Consider the following 26,274-nt stretch of genomic DNA (forward strand, 5'->3'; position numbering starts at 1 on the left):
ACTCTTGAGTTAATCTTAAGCATAAACTCATCACATATTCCACCCGATTCGTCTCGTATCCAACACATATTTCATTTATCGCCATAGCTTGCACCAAATCTCACTTCATTTGTGATTTCCTAGCCTTCTCTGAGGGCAAGCCACAATGTTTGCTCTCCCCAGTAAGAACATCATCTGCGGCCAAGAAAAAGCCACACCTCGTATTCGCTGCATTAGCCCCCATCTCTGCGTTCTGGCTGTGAATGCCGGTTGACTTGGCAATACTTATGCCCTTTGATCCAAACCCTGTTTAGATGGACTGTCTGGCACATTGATACCTCACCATAATCTAAACTGTGACGTTTCCCAATAGTGGCCTAACTGTCGATATTATTAAACTATGGCAATGTCCGTAGGTATTCTTCTATCTGGCCTATCTCAGCACGATGGTCACCTGGATAATGCACCGATGTTAAACCTCCATCCCTTACGGAAAGAATTTCACATAGCAGACAGAATTGGCAGACTTAATTTAAGCGTTATGACTCTCGTCACGGACGTCAAAGGTGACCGGGGTACGTAGTAAGCCCTTGGGACAAGACTGCGATGGCAATTACGCTGGACCCTGGGACATTGTTGTGTCCCGCCGACTTCCCAGGCGAACCAAGTCTGGATTGTGCATGTGTGAATTGCTTTGGCTCCCAGTCCACGACAGAGACAGCCTACCTGCGTTCCCTTGAAAGAGTCCAACATGAGGCTGAGCATCGAGAGCCTGTGGCTGAACTTCGATCCAAAATGCAGCCGGTGATCAGACGGTCCGTGGCACTGATCGCAGAGGCCTGGATCACTGCTGTCACTCCCGATTCGGCGGGCAATGAATCACTGTCGATTAAATGAAATCACTGCCAATTAGAAAAAATCACTTCCAATTATATAAAATCGCTGCCAATGAGATGTACTCACTTGGGCAATCACTCCCGATCAGAGTAATTGATGCCGTGAATCAAATCACTTTATAAATCCCCTCCCACCGCCACCTTACCCCTTTTCTTCTTTCCTTCAGCCAACACAATTGTACGTGATCGAACCATTTCTTTTCGTCCTTGCACTGTTGCACCACCCTTTCACCTCCATCTTCCCTGCATCGTCCATCCACTCCTGTCTCCTCCCCTTTCCTTGTCAACTGGCCACTCCCCGAAACTTCGTTTCGAAGCCCAGAACTCCCTGACCCAGCCCTTCAACTTCACCTTTGTTTTCCCTTCTTCTTCACTTCACTACCCTTGTCTTGCCTGTTACGAACTGAACTAACATTGGACTTTCGCAGACGTTTTTTTATTCAAACATTTTTTTTTTAAAAAGAAAAGAACAATGGTATGCTCTCCTCTAACTCTTTCTTCATCTTGACACACATACTAACCGTTATACCTAGGCTTCCAATGCTGCGCCCGCTCCCACCGCCGCCACTGCCACTGCTGCTGCTGATGCTGCTGATGCTGCTCCCGCCGCCACTACCGCCGCCACCACCGCCGCTCCTCTCCCGCTCCCGGTCCCGGTCCCTGTTCCCGCTCCCACTCCCACTCCCACTCCAGTTGCCGCAACTCGGGGGCAAGCCAGGAGGCCCCCCTGCCGCTATTGCGGGCGGCGGGGTCACCGGTCCGAGATCTGTTGGCACCAGCGTAAGTAGCTTCGCTCCCAAGCTCCCTTTGTTGGCAATGATACCGTACTAATCCTCTATATAGCCAACACCATAACGGTGTTGTCAGGGGGCTCGGCCCTATGGCCCCCGGGGACGAAAGTTCTGCTGGTAAGTACCCGGGCTCCTATTATATTTATGATTTTCCATACTGACAGTTCGATACTAGGCTCCCGGAACCGACCCTGTGGTGTTGGTCCAGGGGCGGCCGAAGAAGGACAAGAAGAAGAAGAACAAGAAGAAGGGCACTGGGGGCGGAGGGTGCCAGGAGAGGAGGGACTTGGGTCGGGGGCCCGAGCCAGGAGGTGGGGGGAGCAGTGGTGCTCCTCCCACCGGCACTTCAATGCAGGGCGTGAGGGCGTGAGGGCGTGAGGGCATGAGGCCAGTATGTTGTTGTTGTTAAAAAAATCCAACTGCAGTTCTCCGGCCGGTCATCGTGACGTTTCTTGCCTACTTTTTATTTGTGATTTGTGACTCATGGCGTTTCTTAAAGAGGAGGACTACAAAGCCATGCGCGACTCTAACTCGAATCACAGCACCTACCACGACCTTTGAGCTCGCTGCTTTAATTTAATGCCTTGCAAAAATGAGGACCTTGTCTACTCTCTCACCGCCCTCTGTTGCAAAGTCGTGAACACCCAGGTGAAGAAGGACAGTCTTCCCAGAAGGATATCACGTGTCGGCGTTAACTTCTGATCGCAGCGTGGGACGTAGTTGATCAGGTCCTCATAGTAGCGACTAAAGTCAGACTCACAGATATACTGGTCATAGTACATTAAAACAGTATATATGCAAGCTTGTGATTTGATCATGAGGTGAATATTACTTCAAATCAAGTAGAAGGCGGTACTTGGTTACTCAACTGAGACATAGAAATTATTTAGGCATCCGTACCATTTCACAAATCCAGCTATTCTGCGTTGACTTTTAATAAGCGCAGCGTAGACTCGGATATTGAGTTCAAGATATCGGACAATTCTATCTTGGCCTCAGGAGTCTCTGCTGGACCTGGTTTCAGACTCGGCCACCCTTATTTCATCCTGCTTCGGGTGCCCCGTATTTGAAGTCAATGGCAGCTCATCTTCTAATGATATCGACTGCTTAGACCTCCCTCCGTAATTCCTCGAATCCGACTCCACCTTGACTTCGATCTTCGTACGTTTGCGGATGCCTGCTCCACTTCCCAGCACTTCGACCGAAGAGAGGTCTTCTTCCGACTCGCCAACCACCACTTTTGACATCTGAACCAATTTGACAGAATTGCTTTTGGTCCAGGGGTGGTTGTCTGGGTTGTTCCGATTGCCACTCTGGCCATTTGAGGGGTTAGAGTTTGACAGTTCAGGATAGTCCTCATCAGAGTTGCCCCGGCTAGCCAAGCGAGTAATAAGCTTGGCCATCGACATTTCAATATTCAGCTTCACCATATATGTAACAGGATGAAACTGAATAAAAACAGACTGGTTTGGAAGCCACATCAACCCGATAAGCATAGCCTGGTATATTAGTTAGCGATGGAAATCGTGTGTGGTCCATGAGTTTCAGTTCTTACATCCATAGCGATAGATAGGACCATCAGTTTCGCATTGAAAGCCACAAGCGGTTTGTACTTTGTCAAATTATGCTGCTGAACAAGTCGTTTCTCAACAATGTGAAGAAAATACCAGTTCAGGGCAGCATCAAGGATCATGATTAAGAACTTGGAAGTTCTATCCCAGTATCTATTAATCTGGACAAAGCTAGGAGGAGTAAGCATTGGGAATCATGATCCTTGTCAACGTACTTACAGTTCGCTCACTGGTGGGTCGCGATGTGCCGGGATGAAGATGCAGAAGACGGCAATATTAATGCATGTCATGATCATGGCAGTACCCCATTTTATCTTGTCGATGGTGCTTCTGTGTTCAGCGATTATTGCGATGCGATTTATTATGATTTGCATCAGCAGCTGAACCTCGAAAACCCAGAAAAATAGAATGAAGAAGAGAACCGGCACCCTGATTCGTGATTATTAGCATCAGCACACTCAAAGACAGATTGTCATCAAACTTACGAAGACTTGACGACTTCATCTATCCATATCCAGCCGATCACAGTGATGCCCACGTTGGAAATAATCTCGCCCCAGAGCATGTAGATGTAGGCACTACGCAGCGGGTTTCGATTCCGCCTCGTATGTTTGATGGCCTCCCAGGTAGTCAAAAAGCCAAAGCCAATGGTAAAACCAACGGCCATGGCAGCCACCTTGTTATCATGTGCAGATGCAGTCATTGCGACGTGTGTGGCCTACGTCGGACTCGAAATGGGGTTCCCAGAAAAGAGAAAGATATGGGAGGGACCCAGGGCAGCCGAGGTGTAAAAAGGCATGGCTGCAACATACGTCAGGCGAGCTAAGGGATCGGCCGTAATAAGTGTGGCGTATCTGGGACGCCGTAAACTATTGATTGCGAGGAGCATGGTACCAGGCGCCGGTTCTAGACGGACTGAACGCTATAGTGCCATTCGTCCGTCTGTCTCAGGCCCGAGTCATTGCATCGGACCTCCAATGATATCATCAGTAAGATAATGTCCAGTCATGGACGGAATACACTTGATAATAATGGGGTGAATACGGTTACCCCATGTACAAATCCATCTCCCTGTGAGATAAAATCTAGGAGACTGATCCTTATTATGCGTCATGGATCATCTTGTGCGGAGACGACGGGTTGTAAGTGCCTGCAGCTCGTCGCGAGAAGCTTGTTTAGCTTGCTTCCGCTTCCGCAATCCGGGTGGCTTCCGGGTGGAGACTTGCTAATTAAAACCACCCCAGATCAGATGCGGATCCGATCGACTCATCGATCCTACTCGCCTGTGCGACAAAGGGGTGCGGCGCCTGTATTGTCTAACTAAGATCTTTTCGGCACACGCTATCTCATTCCCTTCGTCTCTAGAATTTACCAGGCCGGGGTCAAGCAATGTCTTAGCAATATCTGTTCGCGGCTGAAATCTTCAGCTACTGACTACACTACCAGGTCGACGCGAAATCCCCCATGTTAAGTTTGTATTGGGAAACCTGACTTTGCTCAAAATGTGTTTTACCTTGTACATTTCAAAAAGATGGTCGCTTTTTTGGTTGCCATCAACAGCAAACACTACCTGATCGGCTCGACCTAGTCCTCACATCTCGACACATCTATTTCGTCCGGTGCAAACGACGATCGCTGCCCGTTAGACTAAATCCTGCGCGGAGTTTAGTCCACTGCGCTGCTCGTGGAGGCGCAAACCCTTTCAAACATTCTCTGGGGCGCGTCTCGTCCTGGCGAATTCTGAGAGGAGCCATTGCTAACTCTTACGAGTTTAATGGTTGACTGCGGGCGAATGCAGTCCACTCAAACACGTCATCCACACTGAATGACGTCTCCACGCCAGCCGCAGAGCCGGGATGGCCGCTGGATGCTCCAACAGCCGTGACCAGGCAGCATGCGCCATCCTTCAACAACTACATTGACCTCGTTTGGTTCATGCACCCATCACTGCCAACCCTTTTTATCGGCTAGGAAACGGCTATGGTAATACCGAGAATAACGGAAGATTGGTCCGTCGTCAAAGAGATAACATCGGCTAAAGTAGGTGTATGTTCTACTGGCAAATAGACTGCAGATATGTCAGTAGGTAGACCCTCACGACGCAGGATCGTTGTTTTCCTATCAGCAATCGTAACAGAATCGGGGTTGTTGACAGGAACTAAGTAGCTACAGACTCGAACACAACATGGTTGGAAATGCCAGCAACTGCAATGGCTGCCGTCGAGAACAGCTTTCAACTCACTTTGGATCGGTCCATCTCAGTCAACCCGTATGTCAGTCCTGAAAGTCATACTTGTCCGAATCCTGAATCAACAATGAACTAGACTTCAGATTTATTCAACACCTATTAAAACTAATGGTTGTTCTATCGCTACAATAGTGCTGCTCCGGGAGTGCTACCATTGACTAGGTGTGGACCTCAAAGATCCGGGTTACGAAGGCTAGCGTGGGACGTTTGACAACTTCAATAATATCACGACAGCCGCATAGTATACTCTGCGACCGATCAACTACCCAAGGCAAACAATAGCAGCAGAGCTTTCACTAAAATTTCCAAATTATTGGGCATTCTCATCTCCAAGAGCCACCCGCTGGGCACGACCGGCATCGCGCAGTGCGCAGAGCTGATATGGCACCTACGCGGCTGGACCCAACCGCGCCGTCCTCAAGATTCAGTACTGCCTGCAGCACAACCTATGCCAGACATACGGGTCTCGAAGGGCACACCTAGGCTAATTTTATTGACATAAATAAAGCAATACCCAAATTGGATCAAGCACTACTACATGATAGAACTAGGAATACTATACCGGAATGCCTATACTTATTAACAGTGGACCGGATTTGACCACTACTAGTTGTGGTAGTGATTCTCAGCAGTGGAGCACTGCAGACTAGGTTGAAGGACAAGTGAGCTCAGGACCAGACAGGTTTAACTTTCCCAAGCTGCAAAGCTTGATATTTGGTCACCGTGGAAGCATTGGGGGGGAAATGCTTGAATTGTGGATAAAAGTGTGTTTTTTGACCTGTGCCGGCAACTTGATCACCTTGAGGGAGCAAACAGAAGTTAATTTAGCTCAGGACCAGGAGTGTATCATGGCCGATGACCAGCGCATCAACCGGGAATTCTGTCCTGTTCAAGCAGAACCCCGCCTATCCCCAATGCCCTCATCCGACTCCCTCCCCGTCAGCACCTTTATCGCCACCAGTGCCGTTTGTAGTGCCAAGCCTATTAAAAACAAAAATTGAACTTTAGTGCATTCCCTAAATACTAAAAAATAAAGATCTGAGAGGCTAATTAGGTAGGCATTGAAAACCTCCTACGCACTGTATTACACTCTAGGCCAGTATGTATCTATGCCTTGGGAAGTTGTCAAACTTCCTGCGTCAGCCTTCGTAGAGCAGATATTAGGAAGCAAGGAAAAGCGTGACCCAAAAGAATTGAGAACATGCCTTGAAAGTATTTGTTATGTATATTCCTCCTCTGACCTGCACAAGACGCCTTCGCGGTTAACTTAGGTTTAAAATTGCGCCGGAGGGTGGAGAGGTGAAGGAATGGGAGTGGATCCAAATGTCCAAACTGAACAAGCATCCTCTATGGTACAATTAGCGGTAAGTAAAACGAACAAACATATTATGAAATGAAGCATGCATGTAGGGACTATGGGGATTGATCACGCCAGAAATCGTATCCCCAGATTGATGTTCTCGGAAGTACTCTTGGTGCGCCTTGAAACAGCACCACCCCCGTCCGCGTGGAGACAAATGCAAACTAGTAACAAAAGCCTACTCCAATCCATAGGTGTATTATCATAGCTGCTAGGCGTTTTATCAGCACAGTTGATACGGCTGCAACATCTGGTGTGACACTTCCGAGGTTATCTAAGGGATCCTGAGATTTGCAATGATCCACAACACGAGTTACAAATGGAGCACAGTTATGGCTAGACTCATTTCCTAGTCTGATAGAAATGCGCATGCCATTTCAATGAGTTGGTTTAGTTTCCAGGGTTGTTGAACAGAGACCAGACATAAACTCTTGGATATCGTGATGACGGAAGGCTCTTATACTCAAATTCGAATTGGATCTTCAACAACAACACAAGCAATCAGTTGATCCCCGATGGCGCAATTGGCTAGCGCGTCTGACTGTTAATCAGGAGGTTGATGGTTCGAGCCCATCTCGGGGAGAAGATGTTGCGATTCTCTTTTTGCTGTCTCAACATCTTGATAGAGTGGTTTTGGTTACATATGGCGATTCTTTTTGCTGGAGGTGCGATATCACGTGTGACCTCCTTCCCAATTGACACTGGGACACTAACCAAACACCTACCTTAATCAGAAATGACACTCTTCTTTTTCCCATGACTTCTTGGGGCGGCCAAACTGCACATATAACAAAGTCACGTATGTACGACTGGAGTGTCCGTCAGCCCGGCCGGGCTGCTTTTGAGACTCGTTCTCTTCCATACGAGCACCTACGCTCTCCCTCGCCTGGAACACTCTTCGATGTAGACTGTTCTCTTTCCACGTTAACCCCGGTTTCCCACACTATCCCCAAAGCGATTGGCGATGGCTCCAGGAAATTAGCGACTTGACAATATCCGATCGGCCTTCTTTCAAGAATGATGTCTTTTGTTACCCCACGCAGTTTAGCTAACTCCCTCCACACCCCCGCGCACCTTCATGACCACAAAAACTCGGGAATGGGCACTTCTCACCTCACCCACCACGTAGCCGGCCAATTGCCAATTCACTCACGCACCATAAAAGTGGTCAATAATTGGCACCAGAAATTGTCTCAACGAGTATTTATCTCCATTCTCTCTGTGGTTCGTCGCCATCGCCTCGGCCAAAGGATCATCCATCTACAAAAAGAAGTCGGTCGCTCTCAATAAGAGAGCGAAATGGCAAAAATAGACAGGTGCTCCGGTACAGGGAATCGAACCCTGAGCTCCGCGGAACAAATTCTCTCAAGTTATGAGAGCGCGAAATGTTAGCCATTACACCATACCGGATTGTGATTGGCTGTTGAATGAAGGATGCTGGTGAAAGATCGCATCAAGTTGGGGCGGACACAAGCCTGGCAGTTTTCACTGAGGCAACATACGGGACAATTCATGCATCTTTGGAAGGATAAAAAAACGTAGCCTGTCTCAATTAATTAACCACGGCTGTGATATCCGACTTCCAGTGCTAATATCCCTCTCTTGAATACTAGAATAGCGCTAGATTTCTTCACAACAGTATCTCGAATGCGACAGACAATTTTCAGGAAGCTCTGTATACAACGATCCAGGCTTACTTGCCATCACGTGATTCAGTCACAACAGCTCCTCCAAGTTGATTCGGTCTGGTGGTCTAGCGGTATGATTCTCGCTTAGGGTAAACCCTACAGCTTAGCTTGCGAGAGGTCCCGGGTTCAATCCCCGGCCAGACCCTTCCTTTTTGCCGTAACCCAGCACATTTACACCGAGATTTTGGCGTTGGCTGACGAGGAAGCCGTCGTGGGTGGTGGATGTGCCGTTGTCAAGATGCGGGCGGCGTCGTTGTCAAACCAGCCAGTTCCTCCTTCCTTTTTGCCTCGATACCGCGGGTGCGGTCCGGCTCCACCCGCATCTCGGCCGCTAACCCAATTCTGTCCGAGATTACCCAGAAAGGAAATCGGACCTCCGACACCACCTACTAACCTTCCAACGACCGACAGACAAGCCTGGAACGCAGAGTGAATGTCTACCGCCGAATTTCTCATTTGTGGTGAGAATACAAACACTGGTAGCAAGATGGCCTCCATGGTAATCGCAGTTCTCCCACTTCCCTTCCTGGCCCGGATTTCCAATTTCTTGGTGTGCAGCCACCACATGCTAGTGACGCGCCAGCGGCCAGAGAGATGCAATGGACTATTGGTTAGGCCAACCTCGACAGGTGTTATCAAATAAGTAAGTTTACATGGATGCATTTCCTCTAATCCTACAGCCTATGCAGGTTATGCCGGCGGGCGAACCTACGTCCGGTCACCAAACTCCCAACATCAAGCAACCATTCATTCACACAACAAGGACCCAACTTCCATGAACTGCACATATGGATACCGAATCTGTCCAAGTCTTGACTTGATCAAAAAGAAAGCGACACGTGACTTGGCGCATTGCGGTGGGGATCTCGGGCTAGGGCCCTCCTTTGACGCGGGGCGAAATGCCCACCGAAACACCATCAAAAAGAAAACACTCAAGGATATTCATCCTCCCCGAGATGGGCTCGAACCATCAACCTCCTGATTAACAGTCAGACGCGCTCTTTCTCCCTGTTAGTACGATTCGTAATGTGGGTTGTTCAGATATACACTTACAGCCAATTGCGCCATCGGGGATCTATTAATAGCTTGTGTTGTTGTTGTGGTGGACCGTTGAAAGATGTGTATAAAATGGCTTGGGGGCGATACCTCACCCACCCCTCAGCCGTGGTTCAGAGCAAAGTCCAGAGATATTTGGACGTACTGTTTATGCTTATTATCTTATGATAACGGAGCCTGGTGCTGATGCATCAACGCACAAAGTTGCAACTACAACGCCAACAATACTTACAGCGACACCAGTCATCGAATCATATTGGAGCCTGTCAGGGACTGAATACACAATACGAAGCGATGAGGGCAAATACGCAAGGTAGCTAGAAAATTGTATTGGTGCGGTGACTCTAAGGGTCTCTGGCTCCATCAGCGCTGGAGGCACAGCCGTCCTATTGACACCCTTCTATCGGTTGACAGCTGCCCTTCAGGCTATCCTCGGCTAGGCTCCAGCTATCTTGTGGCGACCTTGGAATGTAGATGACTGACCTCGCTGGAGCCGGCTATTAGGGAGGCTCGGACCCGGCGTTTGCATTCTCCAGCCGTAATTACATTCTGGCATGACAGTGACCCGGAGGGGTCAGAGGGCGCCAACAGCAATTGATGCAGTAGCCGCAACGGCCAAGGGCTCGTTTAACATCATCCAAGCTGGACCACCCGTGTTAACATTTGTGAAGACACAAGCTTATTAGTATGATAATCTAGGCCCTGCCAAAAGCGCATTCCCGGCCAAGCGTTCACCATCATCCATCATCACCACCCACGCCTCGACGTGGACCCTTAAGACAGTCGGGTTCCAGGAGGTTAGAACAGACGAGTCAACCGGACTTGACAGCCGCGCAAGAACTCTCCTCTTCTGGGTCATCATCTGCGTGGTCGGGCGAAGCATCGTGGCGGGGTTGCTCTTCGCGTATGTCCTCCGCTTTGGCGTCCTCTGGCTCCTTCTCAAGCGCCTGCTTAATAGCGTTGGCGCCTTGGTCTACGGTGGCCGTCTTCTTGGTGAAATCGATGCCCCTGCTCATACCAGGTGCAACCTCGAGTAATCCTCTCTCGTTGCCTGGTTGGAGCACCCTCTCCAGGCCCGGCCTTACTCACCAAACCACATCGGAGCATAACATCCTTCTGCCTCCAATCCTGGACTTCCCGACGACGACATATTCATGCTAGCGGCCGACACCCGGCGTTATCAAACTCATCGTAGTGGTGGAGCAGGAGACCAGCTCGGGCCACAGGATAGCCTCCTCGTACGCACGAATCATCTTGGGCATGTTCATTCGGGACCAGAAGATCTTGATATGCTCCATAAGATGATCGGGGTGGTTTTTAGAGACAAGGTGCCTTCAAGCGTCGGCACTAAAGGCACTCCGACGACGTGCTACCTGGAAGAAATCAGACACCGCGACGAGACCAGGGCTAGGTCGACCTACCAGGATCTAGACCACAAATGTGGTCGATGACTCCATGGGCGAGACGGGACGGGGCTACACCGGTTAGACCTCACCGCGAGTTCGAGGCGAGAGACAACTTACACATCACTCAGAAGCGAAGCATTGTAGTCCGCCGGCGGCGCCACCACACGGAGACGCTTTCGACGGGCAGGAGTGCCACTCTCAGACGACATCTAGTCTACGTCAGGCCGAGGCCAAGCCGAGGCACAGAATAGGTGGGGGGGGACAAGACTTGAGGTCTGGTCGAGACTTACCTTAAAGGGAGTGGTGATGGAGCAAAAGAAAATAAGGCTGGAGGGCGGAAGCAGACGAGGATTGTATACCCTGCCGACAGTGAGTCAAGTCCTGGACGAAGCTAGCCGGTCTTCCGGGTATAATTCACAGCTGGTAGGAACTATCTGCGGTAGGGGAGGAGGTAAGGAAGGACTCGAGGCGATCCCGCCTCGATATAGATTGGGCCTACGGAGAGAGTTGGTATGAGTCGACTGAGGAGCTGAAGATATTACAAGGTGAGACTTTGCTTAGCTCCCGTGTGGTTCGCGAAATCAACGTCCTTGAAGAAGTCTCGCGGTTACCAAGTGCGCACCACAACTTCGTATTTTCCTTCTCTACTTACCTAGGTACCCACCAAACAATATTAGTCCTCTAAGCAGCACCGACATTTTGGCCGAGCGTGTGACCATCCCTGAAACATGGATCCTGTGACTCGACGAAGTGGCGAGAAAACCGGCTTCTTCAGTAGAGAGCACCCCGAGGCTGGAGGTTGTAAGCCATTACAGAACTAGATCGATCAATTTACAGTCCAGACATCCCACTGGAAGCTAGGGTAGTGCACCAGTTGCCAGGGATTCGGACATACCAAGCTCAATTGCAAGGCGGCTCCCGCCGAGGTAGGGAAAGGGTACTTAACGATGACGGCTTTCACGCGTTGTCGAAGGCTTTCTGTCGAATTTCGGGTCTTATTAGGCATTTATTTATTTATTTAATATACACTATTTTACCTATATCTAGGCCTATAGAACTCTTGCTAATTTAATCAACAAGGAAAAACCTTCTAGCTTAATAAGCTACAGGATAAAAACCTCGCTGCGATTTCTCTCGGCTACCCCGAGGGGCTGCGTGTTGTCTTCTGGTCTGTACTGGTGACTGCGTCGCCAGCCTTGTCCAGGTTTGCAAGTCTTGCATTTGCCCATCTTTCGGCTCCGGGCCCCCGGGTCGTAGGGGTGCCGGTGGGGGTTTTCTTGCGGGGCCGCAGCGGCCGGGGCTGCGGCCTCTGTCTTCTCTCTCCCTGATGTCGTCTCGATATCGATGCGATTTCTTACTGCTCTGGTGTCTCCCGGCTCCCGATGCGGTGGTCCCCCGGGTTATTAGGTATTAAGAATAAGAATAAGAATAAGACTAATAAGGAAAATAAGAAAAGTAAGGAAAATAAGGAGAATACCTGTAACAATAAGAATCCCAATACTTGATGCATAATTCCTAATCTCATCTGAACCCGGAATCTGATTCCCCCCTCTCCGCCGGGTCACTGGAGTGTTCAACATACTTCGAAGACTGCTCTCGGCTGTTGTTAATGTTGGTGCTGTAATTGCAGCTTCTTGCGTTTATGTGTTGGCATACCGGCCAGCCTCTGGTTGCCTCCTCCTTCCTGGGGTACATTATGCGCAAGTTGGGATAGCATAAAGCGGCGCCGAGTCGGCGCCGCCGAGAACAATGATATTGACCTCGTACTTTACCCAAGGCTTAAACTCCGTCATTTTGTTAGCTAGGTTCAGAAATTCATGGGTAATTGAGCAGTGAAAGAAGCCTCTATAGACATGTCCCGAAACTTATCATGTGTTGACTGTTTTAACTCGAGACAAGGTCTTAGTACACCACTGAGTTTCCAATTTACACAGCTTTCCGACAACTCGCAATTATATAAGGAATTATGTTATTTTACCTTTAGACTCCTAACTCAAGGTTACATTAAACGCACTTTAGCATTTAAGTCCCGTGTTCTTAGTTCAGAAGTAATACGCCTTAACCTAACCCAATACCCAAATCGAAAAGTCAGTCCAGTTACCATATTTATTTTATTAACACATAAGGATTTCTACATAAACAAGCTCTTATTATCCACGCTCTCGAATCTCTTGTTTGCCTTGTGGGGGAGTGGGCCACCAAAAATGCAACTAAATGTGCCCACCAAAAAGAAATCTGAAAACACCTCAAAAAGAAAGGTTTCACTCCCCGAGATGGGCTCGAACCATCAACCTCCTGATTAACAGTCAGACGCGCTCTTCCTCTTCCGTTAGTACGCTTCCTAATGCGGGTCTTGCTGTGTTGAACTTACAGCCAATTGCGCCATCGGGGATGGTTTGTTGTTATTTGATGATGGCAGGCGACGAAAAGAAGATCTAAGAGCCCGGCGTGGGTGCGTCACAATTCCCCCACGCAACGTCATAGGCGCGGTTCATTTCGAGAGACATAATTCACTGTCTCAGAATTCACTCTCTTATATATTTTTCAATGTTCATTTCAATCGTAATAAATCAGACCTATGGGGGTGTCGATATCTCATTTTTGTTGAATGGAATTAATGTTTCTCAATTGTTGTCGGATGGGATGTCGTGCCAATTTACCCCGACTACGATGTGCGGACACTGGAACAACAACTAGATTTCAAAAAACCACGCGCCAAAATCATAGTTTGATTGCATTACAATCATTTTCATCAATAATCATGTCTGATTACTTTTGTGTGTCGTTTCACTAATACTTTGCTGAACCTGTCTTGTTTCCGGTGACCTTACCCTACAGCATATGATCGACTTTACAACTGCAGAACGAAACATGCTCGGTTTCACGAACTTTGATGGAAGCTGCCCTTCCTTAGGTCACGAGAGATTCAGCGGAGAGAGTCATTCGGATTGTCGCAATAACCGCTACGGCAAAAGGGAATGACCACTCCTCTTGCCGGTAGCGTTATTGTGGTCCACATCTCCGTCTGACACGGATGACGGGTGCCCGCCAGACGGCGAGTGTAATCTGCCTTGAGGGTTTATCATAGTACAACAGACATGTCAGTATTCAATTACGTCGATCGACCATCATGGCTGAATCTAAGAGCTGCAGGGTTTCCAACAAGGGAAGTGGCCAAAGTGCACCGCCATGTGATTATCGTACGTCTCCGGCGCTTGATGGCCTCTGGACTAGAACGTTCCTGTGGAAATTCTGCCCTGGAGTACGAAAAGCCTTGCACAATGGCGGCAGGAGGAGGGAAAGGGACGAACCGCATTGATGGGCACCCCTAATGAACTGCACATGTTGTCACCGCCGGCCTCGACGTTGAGGGTAACCGCCGAAAAACAAAGCACTGCCCTGTGAGGGTCTTGTTGGCCCAGAACAAGAGGCTGACGCGAGCTATTTTACTTGGCTTATTCTAAAATTCCACCATGGGGCCAACACAAGAGCATGTTAGTGGCTATGCCACCAACACGCCGGAGGTCATTGCGGCGGAGTATGTCAATCCTGTCATCAGATGAAACCCAGGCAACCTTTAAGAGAAAGTTACACCCGGAGATAACAATCTTGGGAAAGATTGGCAATATTGATGTTGATATTCAGGCCAAGATTTACATTAACTATGCAATAGGGAGATGGGCGTGAGGCGAGGATGAGTGTGGAGCCGGAGAAGTGGAGCCGGAGCCGAGAATGAGGTTATCCGGTCCCGCGGTAACAGTGGGTGCGGCGGTGGCGGAGCAAACTGGAAGGAATCTGTCGTTGGAGATGAGGCGAGACTCAGCCTTCAATTAATGAGAGCGTTAGCCGAGACTATTTGACTGTCTCGTGATTCCAGGGGTGGATGGCACTCCCCACAATGATCAAATATGTGGAGTGGTGATGTTGTCACCAAACCCGACGAATCTTAGGTTCTTGGAGAAATAAACACTAGAGAAATAAACACTAAAGAAATAACAACCATAAATCCCCTAATATTAGAGAGTATGCCAGCCTCGTGCTGACTGCCACAATGTAATGGGGAATTTGTGGCAAAATATTCTCGATCTACATTACAGTTGTGATCCTTGTGGGGTGCAGAAGGCATTGGTATGACAACTGGAAAAAAGTGGAAATTTAGTAAGAACCCACGTCATATTCCCAGGGACAAGGCTGCGCACAAAGGAGGCGAGGTGTAAGCCGTAGTGTTCCATAGCCCAGGCCTGTGCTTGAGAAGCATTCTAGAATTGCGGTGGGCGGACTATGGAGACAGGCTGTGTTTCGGTCACTTCCACATCTAGATCGTTGCGATGAGGGGAGAGAAAATTGTCAGTCGATTGTCGTTGCCAAGCTGGATTCTTCTTGGCCAACGTCGATTGGGATTTTGGGTTGTGCTAGATGGAGGCAGTGCACAAGTCACGCTGCCAGAGCTCCGCAGTTCCGAGGCGACGATAATGCGCCGAGCTCATGATTGGGTGGATGGGACCATGGACGTCGTTTTGGCACACCACCTTCGTAGATCGGACGGAAATTTTGGACGGGTTTGGGGAGCGAGCTAATCGATTGCTGCAGCACTTTTGTCAGGCCTCTCTCGGCAACAGGGCGGGCAAGCGGGTTTCGCGGCATCGTGGGTCGAGGTTGAAAAAGGCTGCGATACCACCGTACCGTGGCCGAAGCGAGCGCACGCGGCGTGTCAAAAGAAGCATCCGTTGCGACGAGTTGCGAGTTGTCGGCATCAATGACTCGGTTGGGCATCGCAAGCAGTTGTACAGTACGTACCTCCGACGATCCGGGGTGACCAGTTGGCTGATGGGCGCTGTTGGCTGGAATGTGGGTTGTCATGAGAGTGCCCAGTCTCTTAGAGCAGTCTCTTAGAGCAGGGGGTGGACGAATCGTCGCCGGATGTCTCCCTAGCCGAGAGAGGACGGCCCCTTGGCGTCATCTGCGAGCAATGGATGGAGGGCTTTTTACGAGGCGGCTTTGAAACGTTGTAGCTGTTTTGCGTGGATTGGATTGGGTGTCTAGGTACCTGGCTGTGGCCACGACGGTCGGGATGAAGCGGAAAGTTGGGCGAGAAGCCTGGGCGAGAAGGCAGGCGGACATGTTATTACGCCGTGTCGCATTCGTCGCATCCCAACGCAATGCTTTGAATCCATCTCGCGATTGGCGAAAAGCCACTCTGGCGCGCTTGCCCACGGGCAGTGACACTTAGTGATGGAATCAATTGTTGGAGCCTGGGCGCCAGCCGTGAGCCGTGCATCCGATGGACGACGCCACCTGCCCAAGAGGTCTGCCCCGCACATACCCCCGTTTTTCGGGGGGAAGGCGCGGCCAATCGCACGCCGACGGCAGGCGGACCTGGGCGAACTTGTTTGTGTTGTGTGTGTTCGATGTGGCCCGTGTGGGCTAGACGTGGGCAAAAGCGTGGGCAAAGCCGCAGTGGGTTGAGTGGCAGCCTCAAAGGATGGGCGATGCGGCAAAGGATGCTGCAATGCCCCAGCCGGCGTGCCAAGTGGAGGGCGGAGGGCGGTGTGGGGCCTGCGTGAAGCTCTTGCCCGCTGCAGGAGCTATCGACAAGGAGCAGCAGCACCAGGGCAGGTGCGACACATGGACCCGTGGACAGCTTTCCTCGCCCAGGGTCGGTGGTGCACTGGTGCCTCTCCAGTCTCCAGTCCCAGTGGTCGGCAGGTGTTCCGGTGCCGTACTTCCTCCAGTACGTCAGTGATTCACCGAATGCATGACCTGGCAACCTGGCTGGTCAGCGCCATCAGATTAAATAGCAATCGATTCCCCCGCCCCGAAACACCAAATATTCCATCCCACACCATCATCACGCTACCGCACTCACCCGCTACATATACAATCGCATGCCGCCAGTCATCCATACTCCTGACGACGGGACTCCTCTGATCAAGCAAACACAATCGAGCGACAACCACTCAACAACCACAGACATGTCGTCCTCCGTCCCCCCGGTCACCGTCAACGGCGACAGCTCCTCCAAGGCGCCCGAGCAGGGCACCGGAGGCTTCCAGACCCAGTCCAAGATGACCGTCATCCCGCCCAAGAAGGAGGATCTCCAGCGCAGCTATGCGACCATCGTCGAGAATGATGCCAACCCCAAGGGCTGGTACGGCACCATGAGTACGTCTTTTGCCTTTTCCCGTCGCCAACTTTCGTCACACATTGCATTTGCAGTTGCATTTGCATTTGCAGTCAAATATACACATACACTAACACTCAACCCACAGTCAATGGTCTCGGAAACGTCGTCGGAACCATGGGTGCTATCCCCTGCTGCATCATCTGCCCCAACCCGTTCAAGAACGTCCAGCAGGGTAATGTTGGCCTCGTTACAAAGTTCGGCCGCTTCTACAAGGCTGTCGATCCCGGCCTGGTCCAGGTCAACCCTCTCAGTGAGCGCCTCATCCAGATCGACGTCAAGATCCAGACCGCAGAGGTCCCCGAGCAGATCTGCATGACCAAGGACAATGTTACCCTGCGTCTCACCTCGGTCATTTACTACCACATTGTTGCACCCCACATCGCCGCCTTCGGCATCAACAATGTCCGCCAGGCTCTCATGGAGCGTACCCAGACCACCCTGCGCCACGTTGTCGGTGCCCGCGTCCTTCAGGATGTCATTGAGCGTCGTGAGGAGATCGCCCAGTCCATTGGCGAGATCATCGAGGATGTTGCTGCCGGTTGGGGTGTTCAGGTTGAGAGCATGCTCATCAAGGACATCATCTTCAGCCAGGAGCTCCAGGAGTCTCTTTCCATGGCCGCCCAGAGCAAGCGTATCGGTGAGAGCAAGATCATTGCTGCCAAGGCCGAGGTACCTTCCATCCATCCCTTCCCCCTCGTGGATTCGATTTCACTTTACAAGTACATGCTAACTCAAAGTCTCCTAGGTTGAATCCGCCAAGTTGATGCGTCAAGCCGCCGACATCCTCAGCTCCGCCCCTGCCATGCAGATCCGCTATCTTGAGGCTATGCAGGCCATGGCCAAGTCGGCCAACAGCAAGGTCATCTTCCTGCCTGGTGCCAACCAGACCATGGGCAACGCCCTCAACGCAGCCATGGCCTCCAACACTACTGGCGAGTCCAGCGGCGGCAATGATAATGCCCTCAATGACTTTGGAGGTCAGGATTCCGGCTTTGAACAAGCCATGCATGCCCGCCTGGTGGAGAACATTTAAACAATGTCGTGAACCTCTATCGGCGCACCGGGCTAACGCTTGAGGTTTTTCCTCGATGGGAATAGGCTGGTCTACTTGATTTCGAAAGCACTCCTCGTTGCTCTTCTCGTCTTCAACAGAAGCGCAGTGTTTTTCCCACATCGACTCCAGAAACTCTCGGGCGCCGGTGCTCCGAACCTGATTATCGTATGCTTTTTTTGTTTTTGCCTCGCCGTTCAGATACCCCACCCGTCGTCAAAACCTCCTAATACCAACCACTCCAACAACACAGTCGTATGTATTTGATTTCAGTCTATTCAAGACATTTTGCGAGGAGGTAGCTCATGATTGAGATGTGTGGATTCGATGGAAACGATGATGATGATGTGCCTCTTTGATGGATACCCAGATTGCTCGAAAGGGCACAGGATTAGGGGGATGGGACGGACGGATACTGCTTAGTGTGCTGGGCATTGATACCCCAAGTCGTTCTTTGAAAAATTACTCTTCTTGTATGAATTGTCGTACAGTGCGCAGTTTGACTGAATTTAATCGTTGCTTCGTCTCGTTGAGAATTTTAACTTGGTCTACGGTATCGACTCGATAAATTGGCCCTGTTTTTTGGACTAAAGCTAAGCTACCTATATAAGGCTTAGACTTCCTAAATCATTAGGTATAAAAGAGCCCGAAGGCAATAAGTGATGGAAGGATTCATGGCCAATTTACCTCAAGTGGAAGGCCATTTCTTTCCATGATGTAATGGCGATGACAGTCACATAGAGCAATTGCGGATGATTTTGAACGTCGAAGACTCGACTTGACTTTTTTTTAGACCTTGCTCCACAAAATACATCATCTGTCTCCCCTTCTCTCCCAAGATTCACATCCAGTCAAATGAGTACATCACAAGACATTCGAACAGAAAGAGATAGGGAGGAGATAAAGCACAAAAAATAAGTGGAAAAAAAATGACCATCCACGCCAATATGCCCCTTCCGCCCAAACGCCAGCCAACCAGGAAAAAGGTGTGGGCAACAGTTAAGCCAGAAGCTGCCATGCCAAAGTCTCTCAGGTATCACATATCTACACATCGGGAACCGTCCAATCGTTCGTTGTGTTGGGAATGGTCCGTCGGGAGTGTCCAGACGAGTAAGAGAAAAGAGGAGGCGGAGCAGGACGAGGCCCAGTCCGCTCCCTTTATCCGTTTCAGCGTCATCGCTGCTTGCGCTGCGACTTTTTCCGCGGGGGCTCCTAGTCCGTGGATTGGCGCTTCTTCTTCTTCTGCTTCTTCTCCTTCTTGGTCTCGGCCTCATCCTCCGAGTCGTCGTGCTTGCGCTTCTTCTTCTTCTCGGGTTCGGTCTTGATGGGGGTGGCCTTCTCCTCAGCCTTGCGAGCCTTCTTCAGTTCCTTCTTGCTGAAGACCTTGGGGGTGCCGTCATCGTTGAGATCGACATCACCGCGCTCGTACTTGCGCTTGAACTTCTTGACCGAGATACCGGCGGCCTCGGCGAGACGCTCGTAGTCAGCCTCGGAGAGCTTCTTGGCCTTGGCAGGGGTGGCAGCAGCCTCGTCGTCACTGTCCTCGTCCTCGGCATCCTTCATCTCCTCGTCGACCTCCTGGATCAGCTTCTTGGACTTCTTGCTCTTCTTGGCAGACTTGGGCTCCTCGTCAGAGACACCATCGGCGTCGGCGTTATATCGGCGAGTCTCCTTCAGGGTGAACTGGCCAGCACCGACAATCTCACCCGAAGGGGTGACGTTGGTGCCCTTGGGAAGAAGGGGCTTGCCCTCGAGCTTTCGGAGCTGGTTCTCCAACTTGATGCGGTTGCTCAGACCGAGGATGGCACGCTCCTCGTCATCGACATCGTCCTCGAACTCGCCGAGAGCATCGACACGGACACCCAGAGCGGCCTTGGCGGATAGCATACGGGCAATCTTTCCCTTGTTTCGTCCAGTAGCCTGGCCAATGAGCGAGGAGTGGTAGATGAGACCGTACTTTGGGGTGTCGTGCTTGGTCTTGAGGGCACGGAACAGCGCCTTCTCGGCACCGAGGATCTGAATGGTAGAGCCGGGAGACTTGGCCAGGCTGATGAGAGAACCAGCGTGGGCAATGAGACGGGCACCAACCAGGTAGCCGATGAGGGCAGTCAGGTTGGGGGCAATGGCGCGCATGCGGCTCTCGAGGTACGAGGACAGCTGAGCTCGGTACTCAGTGTAGGTGATGACCTGGTCAGCCAGGAGCTTGATGTTGTCGAGATCCTCATCGGTGATCTCGGTACCCATGCTGATCTCGGCGGCAGCCTTGATGGCAACCTCGACCTCCTCGGGCAGGACCTCGGAGAGATCGCTGGTAGCAATGTTGGTGCGCATGCCGACAGCGAGGACGACGCGAGCGTAGGCCAGGTTGTCATTGAGGATCTTGGCCATCTCGGGGAAGTGCCAGCCGTACCACTCCTTGGTTCGCATGGCGTAGACGTTGAGCTCCTTGTCGAGATCATCTAGCAGCTTGATGGCCTGAATGATCATGGAGTCGACCTTGTCGGCGGAGAACTTGAGCTTGTGGCGGGACATGGAGTGAGAGAGACCAAGAGCCATGCGGTCAATGTTCTCAACCTCGAGGCCGGGGATCAAGTTAGAGAGGTTGCCTCGAATGCCTCGGAAGAGATCCATGGTGTTGGAGCCTGAGACAGGCTGGAGGTTCAGGTCGGCCATGTTGGAGATGGCCGTGCCCAGCTTCATGTCGGCGACGGCGATCGACGCCTTCTTCTCGGCCTTGAGGTCCTCGAGGAGTCCGGTGAGTAGGTCAGGAATCTTGCCTTCCTTGAGGGCAGCAGCCTCCTCGAGAGCGGTGGCAGCGCTGTCGAACTTGACGAACTTCTTGAGCTTGAGCCTGAGGGACGATAGACGCGTTAGTGGTGTTCATTGCTTACTGTCTTGATCCAAAGAGAGGCACGGGAGAATGTCTCTTCTTCGCGATCCCGACAGTCACTTCTGGCGAGAGAAGAGAAGGAAAAAACCAGTTACTCACATCTCAACGACCTTTTCAGGACGTCCCAGCTCAGCGGCAAGTTCCTCGTTCTTCAGCATCTTCTTGTCCGTAGCCTTAAACAGGCCGTAGCTGCCAATTGTTAGCATTTCATGAACCATCGACCGGGTCGCACCTTCGCTGTGCCTCCGTTCTCGACGGTCGCAACTTACCCTGCCGGCGTCTCGGCAAGCACAAAGAGCGACATCTTGGCTTCGTGTGCTCTTTCCCGTTAGTATCGCACTGTTCGATTGACGTCGTGGTTTCCTCGCGAGGCACAATTCCGTTCGCTGTGCACGCTGCAAAGGAAAGTGCGAGGTGGGCTGGGCGATGGAAAAATTTCAGTTGAAGCTCTAAAGTCTCCACCCAATTTTTTTTGCCTGCTGGTGCTGGTGCACAAAGTGGAGTGCATGCATGGGCCGTCGGATGCCGGTAGTACTATTTATCCGAGCGAACTCTTCCAGGTACGTACCCACTTCGCTGTGGATACTCGGCCACTCACGTGCAAGCGACGTCGACGCAGCTCGTTGTCGTTGTTGCTGCAGGCTTGGGAATGCTAGGCGGCATCTTTTGACGATCCAGCTCCCTCCACCTCCAACGTCCAAGTCCACCCAGCTTACACAATACGTCGCGCATCTTCTCGCCAGCCTCATACGCGTTAGACTCGAGCGAATTCCACATCACTCAGGATGGAGGGCCTTCTTTTCAACGTCAACAATGGGTATGTGGAAGCCTAGGAGAGCTTGCATGATGAAGCATCCATGCAACTAGGAACTGACCTGGCAACAGCTACGTCGAGGGCATTGTGCGAGGCTATCGCAACAGCCTGCTCACCGGCTCGGCCTACAACAACTTGACCCAGTGCGAGACCATTGACGGTACGTTTTGCGCCCGTATTTACCCCTCTCGCTCCCTTGTACTGAGACGTCCAGACCTCAAGCTCCAGCTCGGCCCTGCCTATGGCGACTTCCTCGCATCCCTCCCTCCCAATCCATCTACCTCGAGCCTCGCCGCCAAGACGACTGAGAAGCTCATCTCCGAGTTCCGATACGTCCGTGCCAATGTCGTCGGATCGTTGGCGACCTTCATGGACTACGTCACCTACGGCTACATGATTGACAATGTCGCCCTTCTCATTACTGGCACTCTGCATGAGCGCGACACTCGCGAGCTCCTTGAGCGATGCCACCCTCTCGGCTGGTTCGAGACCATGCCTGTCCTCTGCGTCGCCACCAACATCGAAGAGCTCTACAACAGCGTCCTGATTGAGACGCCTTTGGCGCCTTACTTCAAGGGCAGCCTCAGCCACCAGGATCTCGACGAGCTCAACATCGAGATTGTCCGAAACACCCTCTATAAGAACTACCTGGAGGACTTCTACAACTTCGTCAACACCCACGCTGACATGGCTGGAACCCCCACCGCCGAGGTCATGTCTGAGATCCTCGAGTTCGAGGCTGACCGCCGAGCCATCAACATCACCCTCAACTCCTTCGGTACCGACCTGACCAAGGCGGACCGCAGCAAGCTCTACCCCAGTTTTGGCAAGCTGTACCCCGAGGGAACCCTGATGCTCTCGCGCGCTGAGGACCCCGAGGGTGTCCGTCTGGCCGTCGACGGTGTGCACGACTTCAAGACCTTCTTCGATGCCGTCTCTGTTGGTGGCGGTCCTTCTGGCCCCGGAAACATGGGTGGTGGTAACGCTGACGGAAAGACCCTGGAGGACATGTTCTACCAGAAGGAGATGGAAATCTCCAAGGGTGCCTTCACCAGGCAGTTTACCTATGCCATCGTGTACGGATGGGTGAAGCTCAGAGAGCAGGTTCGTGCCCCTGATTTGATTTTACAATCAATTGGACAACAACTAACAGTTGATAGGAAATTCGCAACATCACCTGGATCGCTGAGTGCATAGCTCAGAACCAGAAGGATCGCATTGGCAACTACATCAGCGTCTTCTGATCTCTCGCATTCTGCAATGACACCCCAAACATGTTTCGATTTTTAGCTTGATTTTGTGTAGTATAGCAACTGAGCTCGTAATGTCACGGAAATGGTCCGACAACTGGCGCAAGGGTGGAGACGGGTAGACGCAAGGCGGCTTAAGCAAGTTCGCTCGTCATTGATGGTGGCTTTGTATTGTACATAGAGAACAGGTATTCTACAGCAGTCCTACAACTCGATCTGGTCCTTGTATGTTGCCTGCGTGAGACCCAACTTCTCAATCATGTTGGTCCAACGCTCACTTCCTCTCTCCTTGCGCTCCATGTACTTGAGGAGCTTCTGCCTCCGGTGCAGCAGCAACCTAAGATTGCGCTTGTTGTGCTTGTCTTTGTAGCCTCGGTTGATCTCGAGGGCCTGGGACACGGTCCGGATCTTTGCCGTCAAGATGGCGATCTGGACCTCGGAGCTCCCCGTATCGGGGCCGGCGCGACCGGGCATGGGCACGGTATTAGGGTTGATAGACTGAGGCTTGGGCTTGAGGACCTTGTCTGTGTTGTGGCGGCCGAACTCGTCGACAATACGTCGCACGTTGGCGTGGAAGCGGTCCTTGCCGCTGCTGTTGCTCATGGCCGTGATGCGCTTCAGAGCCTCAACAGCCTTGGCGTGCCTCTGCTCATGCAGCTTCATCTTATCTCCTTCAGTCCCCGGCTCCATCTGTGACTCGACGACTCCGACCATTGGCTTGGTGAGGGTATAAGCGTGCTTGACAGCCTCCTCCAGCTCCGTCTCAGTCAGGAAATGGTTCCGCAACTCAGGTGCCCACTTCTCCGCCCTCCGCGGGGCCGCAGCCTCAGATTCACTGCCTTCGCTGGACGCAACCGGCTTCGTGGACTGGCCGGCCGAGTCTAGGGACTCGACGAAGGGTGTGAGGTTGCCACGGACAGGGTCGCCTGCGGCCTCATAACGCTCGCGCTGGAGCTCCTCGCGGCGCTGGACATTGGCGGCCTTGCGCTGCTGAGCCTGGGCGTACTTGTAGGGATCCTGCTTGGCGTTGCGTTTCCTCTCGCGGAGGGAGAGGTTGGCCGTCTGGATTTTGGGGAGGAAGTTCGGGGTGGAGGGCTTCGCGGGGCGGAGGCACACTAGAGACAATTGGTCAGTAAGTCGAGGTGTTGGGTCGGTATTGGCGGTCGAGGGCTATCGTACGGTTCAATGAGCCTAAGCGCGGCAGCGCCTGTAGTCTGGGTGGCATGATTGAGGCATCAATCAGCGGATTGATCTACTGAAGACTGATGGATGATGTCCCAGAGCGGACCTCAAAATTTCCCACCGGCCACGGCCCATCTCGACGGATGATGGCACGCGCGGGACCCGAATGGGACTAGTGGTGTCAATCACGTGCAGACAGCCTGGACGTCCCGCATCCTACCGCACTACGACAATCTAGGACTAGCGCCATCAGGGCTCTCCCACCACACACATTTTTGGTAAATTCAGAAGGTCTCGCGAACTTTTGCGACTTCCACGAACATCACGAACTCTCCTTTTCCGCCTCACCCCCCTCAACCGCCAGGAAGAAAATCCGTCAAGATGGCTCCCTCCAACCTGCCTTCGATCTTCAACGCCACCAGCCAGGACATTGAGATGCTCCTGGCTGCTCAGGCTCACCTTGGCAGTAAGAACTTGCAGGTGCACATGGAGTCTTACCTCTGGAAGACCCGTGCCGATGGTGTCAACGTTATCAACGTTGGCAAGACCTGGTATGTTTTGGCAAAATTCGCGCTCTCTTGATCTTGGTGCGCTTCTTTTGCTTTGCGCGACGAACGTATAAACCCGTTTGCAGCTCCTCCAGCCGAAGAGGAAACACCAAGATCAGGATCGCGAAATCCAATGCCCCGCCATACATGGCTAACCGAACTTGCGCTACAGGGAGAAGATTGTCCTGGCCGCCCGCATCATCGCCGCCATTGACAACCCCGCCGATGTCTGTGTCATCTCTGCCCGTCCCTACGGACAGCGTGCCGTCCTCAAGTTCGCTTCCCACACTGGTGCCTCCCCCATCGCCGGTCGCTTCACCCCCGGTAGCTTCACCAACTACATCACCCGCTCTTTCAAGGAGCCCCGTCTGATCGTCGTCACCGACCCCCGCACCGACGCCCAGGCCATCAAGGAGGCTTCCTACGTCAACATCCCCGTCATTGCCCTCTGCGACACTGACTCCCCCACCGAGTACGTCGACGTTGCCATCCCCACCAACAACAAGGGTCGCCACGCCATCGGCTGCATCTGGTGGATGCTCGCCCGTGAGGTCCTCCGCCTCCGTGGCACCATCTACAACCGCGAGACCCCCTGGGACGTCATGGTCGATCTTTACTTCTGTACGTCTCCCTGCTGAGCCTGATATAACGACTTGACTTGCTAACATTCACACCAGACCGTGACCCCGAGGCCGAGGCCGAGGAGAAGGTCGAGGAGGAGAAGGTTGTCGGCGCCGAGGAGGAGGCCGCCCCCGCTGCCATCGAATCTGGTCTCGCTGGTGGTGACTGGGAGGCTCCCGCCGCTGGCTTCGCCGGTGCCGCCACCACTGGCTGGGACGGCGCTGCTGGTGAGGAGTGGGGTGCCTCCGGTACCACCGCTCCCCCTGCCACCACCGAGTGGGCTGCTGCTGCTGAGCCCGCCAAGGAGACCCAGTGGTAGGAAGCTGAGGCCCAAGGCGGTGCTGAAGAAGGCGCACAGTGGTGATGGCGATTGGTCGACATCGGCGGCGTTTCTAGGCTTGCTGACTTTTATCTTGGGGCTAAGGTTCAACTTGGCGGTGCTAATGAGGGAAAGATACTCGCCCCTGGCCCATTGTCCCTCTTTTGTCTCTCTGTGTCGGGCTTCTGACTACGCTTGTTCTCGGATGCTCAGGCTGGGAGGACGGAACTCACCGGAAAGGGGGGGAGGGAAAGCCCTGTATCGCTAAGGGGGTTAGACTTGATCGTCGTCCCGCCTTTGTTCTACGGTTTTGATGCGAGAAGCTACATAGTCGTCCAAACTGGGAGGAAAAAAAGATCCAAAAAGTTGCCATTGAAACCTTTGTCCGCCTTGATTCATTCTCATGTGACTGTATGAATT

At 52.0% G+C, this 26,274-nt stretch overlaps 9 protein-coding genes and 3 non-coding genes across 12 annotated transcripts; 6 read left to right on the forward strand and 6 right to left on the reverse strand.

Annotated features, from left to right (window-relative positions):
- Window positions 1-145: 145 nt before the first annotated feature.
- BGZ61DRAFT_534875 (uncharacterized protein) lies at window positions 146-2,036 on the forward strand (the record flags this gene model as incomplete). Its single annotated transcript, XM_046254201.1, has 4 exons — window positions 146-238; window positions 1,409-1,655; window positions 1,719-1,783; window positions 1,842-2,036. 4 exons carry the CDS (start codon window positions 146-148, stop codon window positions 2,034-2,036), a joined length of 600 nt encoding a protein of 199 aa, XP_046101338.1.
- A 625-nt stretch (window positions 2,037-2,661) lies between these two features.
- BGZ61DRAFT_358136 (uncharacterized protein) lies at window positions 2,662-3,940 on the reverse strand (the record flags this gene model as incomplete). Its single annotated transcript, XM_046240938.1, has 4 exons — window positions 2,662-3,165; window positions 3,222-3,408; window positions 3,457-3,666; window positions 3,723-3,940. The coding sequence occupies 4 exons, from the start codon at window positions 3,938-3,940 to the stop codon at window positions 2,662-2,664; spliced, it is 1,119 nt and encodes a 372-aa protein (XP_046101339.1).
- A 3,414-nt stretch (window positions 3,941-7,354) lies between these two features.
- Window positions 7,355-7,428, forward strand: BGZ61DRAFT_t150. Its single transcript has one exon. It is a non-coding gene; the product is annotated as a tRNA-Asn (tRNA).
- Window positions 7,429-8,164: 736 nt separating this feature from the next.
- BGZ61DRAFT_t157 lies at window positions 8,165-8,255 on the reverse strand. The gene has a single exon. It is a non-coding gene; the product is annotated as a tRNA-Glu (tRNA).
- Window positions 8,256-8,587: 332 nt separating this feature from the next.
- Window positions 8,588-8,678, forward strand: BGZ61DRAFT_t151. The gene has a single exon. It is a non-coding gene; the product is annotated as a tRNA-Pro (tRNA).
- Window positions 8,679-10,401: 1,723 nt separating this feature from the next.
- BGZ61DRAFT_534877 (uncharacterized protein) lies at window positions 10,402-11,204 on the reverse strand (the record flags this gene model as incomplete). Its single annotated transcript, XM_046254202.1, has 2 exons — window positions 10,402-10,597; window positions 11,113-11,204. The coding sequence occupies 2 exons, from the start codon at window positions 11,202-11,204 to the stop codon at window positions 10,402-10,404; spliced, it is 288 nt and encodes a 95-aa protein (XP_046101340.1).
- A 3,824-nt stretch (window positions 11,205-15,028) lies between these two features.
- On the reverse strand, window positions 15,029-16,032 carry BGZ61DRAFT_455846 (uncharacterized protein). The gene is made up of 2 exons (XM_046246434.1): window positions 15,836-16,032; window positions 15,029-15,784 (listed from the first exon to the last, which is right to left on the reverse strand). Exons 1-2 carry the CDS (start codon window positions 15,853-15,855, stop codon window positions 15,430-15,432), a joined length of 375 nt encoding a protein of 124 aa, XP_046101341.1. The 5' UTR covers window positions 15,856-16,032; the 3' UTR covers window positions 15,029-15,429.
- A 935-nt stretch (window positions 16,033-16,967) lies between these two features.
- Window positions 16,968-18,212, forward strand: BGZ61DRAFT_358006 (stomatin-like protein; the record flags this gene model as incomplete). Its single annotated transcript, XM_046240927.1, has 3 exons — window positions 16,968-17,157; window positions 17,265-17,848; window positions 17,925-18,212. The coding sequence occupies 3 exons, from the start codon at window positions 16,968-16,970 to the stop codon at window positions 18,210-18,212; spliced, it is 1,062 nt and encodes a 353-aa protein (XP_046101342.1).
- Window positions 18,213-19,442: 1,230 nt separating this feature from the next.
- BGZ61DRAFT_495839 (uncharacterized protein) lies at window positions 19,443-21,424 on the reverse strand (the record flags this gene model as incomplete). Its single annotated transcript, XM_046250946.1, has 3 exons — window positions 19,443-21,081; window positions 21,220-21,309; window positions 21,390-21,424. 3 exons carry the CDS (start codon window positions 21,422-21,424, stop codon window positions 19,443-19,445), a joined length of 1,764 nt encoding a protein of 587 aa, XP_046101343.1.
- A 327-nt stretch (window positions 21,425-21,751) lies between these two features.
- Window positions 21,752-23,320, forward strand: BGZ61DRAFT_507684 (V0 complex, c/d subunit of ATPase). Its single transcript, XM_046251924.1, has 4 exons — window positions 21,752-21,937; window positions 22,006-22,094; window positions 22,149-23,038; window positions 23,095-23,320. Exons 1-4 carry the CDS (start codon window positions 21,906-21,908, stop codon window positions 23,176-23,178), a joined length of 1,095 nt encoding a protein of 364 aa, XP_046101344.1. The 5' UTR covers window positions 21,752-21,905; the 3' UTR covers window positions 23,179-23,320.
- Window positions 23,321-23,388: 68 nt separating this feature from the next.
- On the reverse strand, window positions 23,389-24,409 carry BGZ61DRAFT_495841 (uncharacterized protein; the record flags this gene model as incomplete). Its single annotated transcript, XM_046250947.1, has 2 exons — window positions 23,389-24,299; window positions 24,364-24,409. The coding sequence occupies 2 exons, from the start codon at window positions 24,407-24,409 to the stop codon at window positions 23,389-23,391; spliced, it is 957 nt and encodes a 318-aa protein (XP_046101345.1).
- A 235-nt stretch (window positions 24,410-24,644) lies between these two features.
- On the forward strand, window positions 24,645-26,232 carry BGZ61DRAFT_455853 (ribosomal protein S2, flavodoxin-like domain-containing protein). The gene is made up of 3 exons (XM_046246435.1): window positions 24,645-24,917; window positions 25,087-25,535; window positions 25,592-26,232. Exons 1-3 carry the CDS (start codon window positions 24,748-24,750, stop codon window positions 25,852-25,854), a joined length of 882 nt encoding a protein of 293 aa, XP_046101346.1. The 5' UTR covers window positions 24,645-24,747; the 3' UTR covers window positions 25,855-26,232.
- Window positions 26,233-26,274: the final 42 nt, after the last annotated feature.

Source organism: Ilyonectria robusta (genome assembly GCF_021365365.1).
Source record: "Ilyonectria robusta strain PMI_751 chromosome Unknown BGZ61scaffold_16, whole genome shotgun sequence".
In the NCBI taxonomy this organism is placed as follows: Eukaryota; Fungi; Ascomycota; class Sordariomycetes; order Hypocreales; family Nectriaceae; genus Ilyonectria; species Ilyonectria robusta.